This window comes from Mirounga angustirostris, unplaced genomic scaffold (assembly GCF_029215605.1).
Source record: "Mirounga angustirostris isolate CCGP_5_RB_7025 unplaced genomic scaffold, mMirAng1.0.hap1 SCAF_3, whole genome shotgun sequence".
NCBI lineage: Eukaryota > Metazoa > Chordata > Mammalia > Carnivora > Phocidae > Mirounga > Mirounga angustirostris.
This window is the reverse complement of record NW_026991711.1, coordinates 80,416,870-80,425,421: the sequence shown is the minus strand read 5'-3', so window position 1 is coordinate 80,425,421 and position 8,552 is coordinate 80,416,870. Positions and strand designations below refer to the sequence as shown.

The 8,552-nt window shown below is 56.5% G+C and overlaps 1 protein-coding gene across 1 annotated transcript; it reads right to left on the bottom strand.

Annotated features, from left to right (window-relative positions):
- Window positions 1-1,122: 1,122 nt before the first annotated feature.
- LOC135363789 (ral guanine nucleotide dissociation stimulator-like) lies at window positions 1,123-8,062 on the bottom strand. The gene is made up of 5 exons (XM_064585807.1): window positions 7,949-8,062; window positions 4,431-4,541; window positions 3,076-3,266; window positions 2,411-2,470; window positions 1,123-1,537 (listed from the first exon to the last, which is right to left on the bottom strand). Exons 1-5 carry the CDS (start codon window positions 8,060-8,062, stop codon window positions 1,240-1,242), a joined length of 774 nt encoding a protein of 257 aa, XP_064441877.1. The 3' UTR covers window positions 1,123-1,239.
- Window positions 8,063-8,552: the final 490 nt, after the last annotated feature.

Below are 8,552 nucleotides of genomic sequence, written 5' to 3'. Positions count from 1 at the left end.
GGACCCAGACATTTCTCTTGTGGTTTCTGCCTTTCGAGGCATCCTTATAAATGGGAACCTATCCCACATAATGAAAAGACTTCATTTTGCGGCTTCCCAGGATCTTTGCATTGTCAGGAACATTCCTTTGTAATAAAAATGTTATTTTTATAAAAAAGTGAAAAACATTATGAATCACTCTTCTGTTCTGTAACCAGACACAAAAGGCCATATTGTAGGATTCCAGGCACAGGAAAATCCCAGAACAGGTAAACATCAGAGACAGGGAGAAGAGCAGTGGTCTCTGTGATGGGAATGTTCTAGAAGTGAATGGTTGAGCAACACTCTGAGTGTACCTCATGGCACCTGGATATACAATTGAAAAGGATCAGAGGGGCGCCTGGGTGGCTCCAGTCCTTAAGCTTCTGCCTTCTGCTCAGGTCATGATCCCAGGATCCTGGGATCCAGCCCCACAGCAGGCTGCCTGCTCAGCGGGAAGCCTGCTTCTCCTCTCCCACTCCCCCTGCTTGTGTTCCTGCTGTCGCACGCTCTCTCTCTCTGTCAAATCAGTAAATAAAATCTCTATTAAAAAAAAAAAAAAAGGAAAAGAAAAGGATCAGAGTAAAATGTTATGTAAACTCAGATTCTACTTTATTTAACGAACAAAGTACAGGAAGCCATTATACAGGTGCATACAGACCAGAAACACTACAAAGAATGCAATGCCAGGGGAGGGGAAGCCGTCCTTCGGGGCTGTAGCCAGCACGAGCTGCTGCTCGGGGGCCGGGGCTGGTTGCTCCACTGGGGCAGGGGGCTGCTCGGGCCCGGCGGCGACCCCAGGACCAGGGCCTGGACCCTGCTCGACCTCCGGGTCGGGCATCGGTGCGGGTGGCTCTTCCAGCGGAGGAGCGTGAACGAGCGCTCTGACTAGCACCTGTGCCGGCGCCCACGGGGCAGGGGGCGCCCCTGCTCTCCCTAGTGGCTGAGCCCCCGCAGCAGGGACGGGCTCGGCCCGCGGGGGCTCTGAGGCGACAGCAGGGGCCACAGCGGGAGCTGGGCCCAGTTCTTGCGCTCCTTCCGGATCTCGCTCCGGGGCCGGTGCTGTAGCTCCAAGAAGAGAAAGTATCGTCGGCCTGATGGGCTTCCCACGTCCCTCCTAAGTGAAGGAAACTTTTCCCCCCGCTCAGTGCTGTCTGAGGCCAGGATCCGATCCCTGGGAGGTCTCCCCGGACGGCAGGCCATGGGGACAGGGATCTGGGACTACGCACTGCTCCCGGCCCAACCGCACTCTATGGAGGCTTGCTCTGCGTGGCCCGCCCGGTCCCCTCCACGGGCCCTCGCCAGGCACCCCCGGCCCTCCTCACCCCCAGCCTCTGGCTCCGGGGGCTCCAGGCTTTGCAGCTGTGACAGCAGACGCTGGGCACGGCGTTCCAGGTCCGAGCCTGGCATATGGAGGCCCATGTACTTGAGCAGCACGTTCAGGCAGGGAAAGTCTGGGGGCTGGAAAAAATCCTGGCGATATTGGTCCAGCCATGTGCCCAGGATGGAGGAGATGGCCCTGGGGACAGACAGGTAGGCAGGGAGTCAGAGGACAAAGCACCCTCCCACACAGATGTCCCAGGGAACCCCTGAATGTCAGAGACCGGGCCTACTCCTTGTCCACCTGTGATCTGGAAGGACTGCCTGACACAGGCCTGGTCACAGAGGACAGGCTGCCAAAAGCCTTTGTGAGGGGGAGCCCTTGATCAATGGTGTGGCCATTTCTGTCCTTGTTGGGGGAGTCCGGGCACACTCGTCAGTCTGTGTCCTTGCCCACTTGCCACTTGGATTCAACTGCATGTGGCCAGGGAGGGGCGGTGTCGGGCCTGTTCATTGCCCTCACTGCACACACACTGCTCTGTGAATATCCAGCCAAGGAGGGAGCAAAGGGACTCTGTCTCGTGCCAGGCCTTCCCAGGACCCTCCCAATACCTCCAGCTTTACCTCCGGTGCCTAATGCTGCCTCATTCACTAGGTGCCATGAGTGGGTCTCTTTCCACTCACACTCATCTCCCACAGGGTGGGGGACGTCTGTCCCTGAGCTCTCACTGGGTCTCCTGAGCACCTGCTGAGCACCCAGTGTCCAGGTTCCACCAGATCGCTGAGTGTCATGGCCCCACACTCCTTGTTGTGGGTCCCGGGAGTGGGGTAGAGACAGGGCTGGGAGGGGGCAGGGATGGGCATTGACTCTCTTAGGGGCTGAAGCTGTCCTCCAGCCCCCTCTGCTCTCCCACAGTGCCCACAGCCCACCCACAGCTCCCCTTTTTCCCAGATTCCTAAAACAGGAGCCGCAGATGTGTGGGATGAGGGCCCAGCAGCCCCCCATCTCACAGTCCCCTCGCTGCCCTCCTGGGGAGGGAATTCCCTCCTGCAGTAGCCGAAGCTCACTCACATGTTCCGCTGCTCCAGGCCTCCGCCGAGCTCATCCGAAGTAGAGGGAATGCCCCCATATCTAGAGGAGGCCAGAGGGGCACCACATGAAATGTCCTGTGGACGCCACTTCTCATCATGTCTAGCGTCACTGTCTGACCCCCGACTAGTCTGGAGCCCTGGGGCGCTGTCTGCTCTGTGCAGGGGTCAGTCAGCTCCTAGGGAAGCGCCTGCACTGAGTGGGGCTTCCTGAATGCTTGATGAATGGAAGGGCCCCAACCACCCCATCCCAGATATCTGAGTGGGCCTGGGCCCCCTGCTCAGCCCCAGGCATCCCTGCTCTGGTTTCACCCAGGACACGGACCCCAGAGGGAGTCTCAAATCTCCCTTTCAAATGGCAAAACAGCCCAGCTCGAGACCATAGTGACAGTGAGGGATGAGGCAGAGGATTCCTCGTGAGGAGCAGGACAATGATAAATGAGCACAACCACAGCCCCTCTAGCAGGCCTTTCTGCAGGCCCAGGCCCCCAGGTGTACTTTCCCTAAAGGACACCACCGAGTCCCTATAATAAGTCTGCCCCAGTCAGAGGAGCAAAGCGAGGCTCGAGGAAGTTTGGTGACATTCCCAAGACTCACAACCAGGCGGTGGCCAGATCTCACTGGGCTGTGGAGGGGCAGGGTGCTCACGTTGTAAAGAAGAGGTCCAGCACCTCGGGGTGGTGGCAAAAGCTGTGTACGTGCCTAGGAATGTGGAGATGTGGCTGAGGTCTCTGCCTACGAAGGCGGGCACCAGGTGGTATTGGCATCTCCAGCAGGTCAGCCTGGTTGGTCCAGAGCTCGCGGGTCTCATTCTTCTCTGTGGCTGAGCTGTTTTTACCCTGAGGTGAAACGGAGGAGACATGCACTCAGCTCTGTAGCCACCAGGAGGGTTGGGGGTGGGAGCGCAGACCAAATCCCCAAGATCTCAATGACTTATGGCAACAGGTGGGACAAGAGGGCCCATAGTAGAAAAAACAATGAGGTGCCTGGGTGGTTCATTGGGTTAATCCTAAGACTCTTGGTTTTGGCTCAGTCACGATCTCAATGTCTTGAGATCGAGCTCCTCGTAGGGCTCCGTACTTAGGGGCAGAGTCTGCTTGAGGAGTCTGTCTCTCCTCTGCTTCTCCCCCTCTCCCACTGCCTCTCCCTCAAATCAATCAATCAATCGACCAATCAGTAAGTCTTTCAGGAAAAAGAAAAAAGGTCCTTGGCATCCATACAAGGAATTGAAGTTGATGATGTCGGAACATGTTTTATGTCAGGTCAGCTTGTTAGCTGAGTATGGACACCACCTCCCCGCATGAACGGCACCGATCCCGTGATCTCTGACAACATACCCCATTCTTGACATGAGAGCACAGACACATTTTCTTAGGTGAGAGGGCTCAGGATAGTAGGGCATGTAGGATGTTTAGTGCAGCACTGTGAGTTGGCCACAGAGGGGAGTCCCATCAAAGCCCTGCATCAGTCAAGGCCTCAGTGGCTGTGGTAACCGACTGGCCTTCTGGAATGTTGTACAATGAGGCCCCTGCCCCTGACTCTGTAGGGGCCCCAGGGATGTGGATTTTCACAACCAAAGGGCAAAGCAGGAGACACAGTACCATGAGCCCCATGTCCCTTTGGGGAAAACTCTCCCAACTCACCATGATCATGTGCAAGATTGGAGAAGATGGGGAAGGACTGTTAGGCCAAAGGGGACACCCGGAGGACTAGTTAGCAAAATGCATAGCACAGTGCAAGACGATTCTAGCTGAATGGGATGAGACATGGTTTCAAGTCTCTTTTCTGATATTCCTACAAATACGTGGACAATGATGGTGCATCTGGCCCAGGCAGGGGCAGGGCCCTGAGGGCAAGTTTGGGGAGGAGATGAGGATGCAGATTCAGATGGAGCAGGACTGTGGGAGGGAGCCCAGGGCATTAGCAGGCTGGCTTCTGGGACCTGAGGCCCTTTTGCTGCATCGGGGCCCTGGGGGGTGGGTCAGCCCAGCACCTGCACTCACCCTGAGCCAGCGCTGGACTCTGTTGCCAGTGCGGGGCACCTTCCTGTCCTTCACGGAGGGAGCGCGGAGGCCCTCATCGTCCAGCTCCTGCCCCGTCTCCTGTCGGGAGCTCTGTAGAGACAGTGCCAGGCAGCCAGGCACGAGGCCTCAGAGCCCTGTGCGGCTACCTTTGCTGGGCCTCGGACCCAGGGACTCCACTCCACACACACACCACACCACAGGATGCACAGCCCTCCACCGCGGAGAGAAACGTGACACAGCCTCAGGGCCTTGGATTCACTCTGGCACAGGTGAGAGGCCCTCAGGGATCCTCATCGCCCGCCCCCCCCACCCCCATCCACCATGACGTCGGTGTGAACATGAAGGCACCGCCAGGGCATCCGCTGCCCTGTGACGTCCTCCAGCCCAGGGGCAGGACCTCCCCACACATCCCTCCTTCCCGGAAAGTCAAGAGGAGGGGATGGGGCTGCCCTGGGGTGGCTCAGGGAGGTGGCTTGGCCTGGCCCGGCCTTCTCTGTATTACCTTATGGCCCCTCGTGCCAAACGCCCTGAGGCAACGGGGGCGAGCCTTGAGCCAATGTCTGCAGCAGGTGAAAAAGCCCTTACCCTGGGGTTTCTGGAAGCCAGAGCCCCAGGAAGTAGGCAAGCAACAAGAGAACATCTTTCACGATCGGATGTCTCCAGTCAAGTGACCCTGATACGGGACTACAGTAGAATGTGGGTGCCTGGTCACGGGGCTTCCAAGTTCTGTTGGGGTCTGTGGTCAAGGAAGTGACTTCACTGCCTGGGATCCCCTACCTGGGTCCACTCCTGGATTGACACCCCCACCAACAGTGCTCTGGGCTGCCGGCTGCTCATCCCCGGTCTGCATGCAAGGCCACATCTGTGCCCAGTGACACAGTGCACCCCTCACCACAGCCCACAGGCAAGGTCTGGGTGCAGCCAGGGCCCCAGCTTGGAAACACACCCGGCGTCAGACACAACTCTCCACTCTTACCTGGTCTGACCCTGCCTAAGCCACTGTGCTTGTCAGGGATGGTCTGTGCCTGGTCTGTCCAGTGCACAGTATTCCAGCACGGACTTCCTCCAGACGTCCCAGGCATATGTGGGATGATATCTATGAAACTGGAGGAGTGGTGTCCCATGTAGGAAATACCTCCAACCACATTTTCTTCCTCTTCTCACCTTCTCTGAGTCCGCTACTGGTCAGATTCCACCCCACAGTCCCTACTGGTGTGTGTGTGTGTGTGTGTGTGTGTGCGCGTGTGTGCGTGTGAGCAGGTGGACGCTCAGCATGTTGTGCACGTGTGTACACCAGGGCTCACACTCTGGAGACCCAGAAGAGGGCAGCCCCTCCGACAGAGGGATGGGCAATAGCTTCCCAAGATCTTAGGCTTCCTAATTTCCAGAGCAAACCCTAAAGAAGGCGGTGGAGCCTTGGCCCTTGAAGGTCAGAATCCACCCTTACCCCTAGAGTCTGCCTGTCCTGTGCTGCGAGCCATTACCTCCTTTCCAATGGGTGTGATGTGGATGGGGGGCCACTCCGTGGGTTGCCGTGACCTGGCTCCTCCTCAGACAAGAATGTGCTGGAATGCCTCCTGTAGGATATCAATGCTCACCCTCACCCCCACACCATCTCCATGTCTGTAGCCACTTACTTCAACATGACCTTTTCCAGAGCCCCCACTGAATGCTGAGGTGCATCCAGGGCCCCAACTTTGAGGACATTCAAAGATCTGGGTTCGTGCCTGGTCCAGCCTTCCTACAAGTCCTTGATTCTGGGCAAGGCACTGACCCGGCAGGGGTCTTCCCCTTCTCCCCTCAGGGGCTCCCGCCGATCCCCAACTCCTGTGTACACATCCTTGTGTAACCCCCTCCCCTGGAGTGTGATCTGGACGTAGTGATTCACTTCCATTCCACAGAACATGGCAACACGACCCAAAGCCCCTTCCGAGATTCGGTTAGAAAAGCTCCGTGCCCGGCCCCGTGCTGACCCTGACCCGTGTTCTCTCAGATCCCCACACTGGGGAACAAGCCCCTATGTGGAACCATGACACAGGCATGTGCACGTGGCCTAGCACCGAGGGCCAACAACAGACAGAAGAACTCAGGCCTTCGAGATGGACTGAATCCTGCCAACACCCCTAAGTGAGCTCGGGTTCTAAGTGAAGCAGGTCCTGCCTTGGTGTTGTCAACAGCCCCAACCTCCTGAGAGGCTCTGGTAGGAGCCCCCAGCTGAGCACTGCTGGGGTCCTGATCCCCGGAGACTGTGCCCCAGTGAGTGTTTGTGGGCGAAGCCACCGATTGTGGGGAGATGTGGTGTGACCCAGCACTAGGAGCAGGGCGCTGAGACTGTCCACCTGCCCCTGGCCCTGCCCCTCCTCCTCTCCCTCTCTGCTCTCCTCCTCAGCTTCCTCCAGCCACCCTGGCCTCCTTTCTAACCTCCACTCTGGCAACATCAACTTGGGCCTCCACTCCTCTGCAGCGTGGTGCCCTCTGCTGGCTGCATATACTTGGATTTGTGCTGGGGTGTCTCCTTGGCCTGCCTCAGGAAATCTCAATGTCACCTGAGCACGGCCTTGTCAGACCCCTCACCTGCCGGAGCTCGGGACCCAGCTGTCGCCCCTGCTCTCTTCCTATGGAGCAACTGCTCTTTTCATTCACGTTTTTCATTCATGTTTGTCCATCTTCTCTCTAGACCCTGAGCTCCTAGAGGGAGAACCCGGGTGGCTGAGAAGCACCTGCCTCATCTGAGTGCTCAGGGCACAGCGGCTGATGAACAGGCCAGAGGATCCATCCCACCACCGACCAGCTCAATTGTTGGAGCCTAATTGATTTGGGCCCTTTGGAAGGGCTTTTTTCCTTTTGTTTTGTGTTTTCAGTAAACTCTGTGTTCGATGTGGGGCTCAAACTCACCACCCCGAGATCCAGCGCCACGTGTCCCACTGACTGAGGAAGCCAGGTGCCCCTTTGGTCATTTTTAAAGCTACTAGGCTGATAACTATTGAGGTTAACTTGGTGATTTCAACATTTAGCAGGTATATTTCGTTATGCTGAATTACCAAGTATCTCCCCAAGTTCGGTAGCATGTCACCATGGATTCCCCCACATGACAGCGCTGAGTGGCTGTTCAGATGGGAGATGGAACGCCTTCCTGTGGTCACTCAGGACCCCAGAGTCCCTGCACCGTGGGCCTTCTCCCTCCCTGGGAGGTCATGTACCTCTGCAGCCATGAGCACAAGGGGGAAGGTGACAAAGATATACATACAGGAGAGTGTTCCTAGCCAGGTCTAAAAGGCTCAAAATGTCCACCATCATCCTCATGCTCAATCTTTTACTTTTCGGGGGGATTTTATTTATTTATGAGAGAGGAAAGAGAAGAAGTAGGGGGGAGAGGCAGAGGGGGAAGTAGAACAAGAGAGATGCTGGGGTGAGGAGGCCAGGGGGTGACTGGTGAGGGCCTGTGGAGGGAACAGCTTGGGCCACGCAGAGCAAGACTTCATCGACTGTGGTTGGGCCGGGAGCAGTGAGTAGTCCCAGATCCCTGTCCCCATGGCCTGCAGCAGCATCACCACCACCACCACCATCACCAACATCACCACCACCACCACCACCACCATCATCATCATCATCACCACCACCACCACCACCACCACCATCATCATCACCATCACCATCATCACCACCACCACCATCATCATCACCATCATCATCATCATCACCATCATCATCATCATCACCATCATCATCACCATCACCATCATCATCCCCACCCTCACCACCATCATCATCATCACCATCATCATCACCATCACCATCATCATCCCCACCCTCACCACCATCATCATCACTATCATCACTATCTCCATCACCATTACTATCAGGTATTATCACCGTCATCATCATGGCACTGTGACCTGAAACAGTCAAGGTCCTTCTATCTTCACTGTCCCCTCTGGCATCAGGGCCCACCTACCAGGAACACAGAAAGAAGCTGGGCTGCTGCTTCCTAGGTTCACCAAGTTCAGAAGTTCTGGAGTCAACAGAGCAGTTACCATAACAAAAAGTCATCCATCCCAGAAAATCTGCCAGAAGTTTTCTACTTTTCTCCCTATGTGTGGA

Coding starts and splice junctions, on each gene's coding strand:
- LOC135363789 (XM_064585807.1), bottom strand. CDS start 8,062: ATGATGATGATGATGGTGGTGGTGGTGGTGGTGGTGATGTTGGTGATG. Junction 4,542..7,948: donor GGGACTACTCACTGCTCCCG/GCCCAACCACAG, acceptor CTGTCTCTACAG/AGCTCCCGACAGGAGACGGG. Junction 2,471..3,075: donor CTGGACCTCTTCTTTACAAC/GTGAGCACCCTG, acceptor GGCCTCCTCTAG/ATATGGGGGCATTCCCTCTA.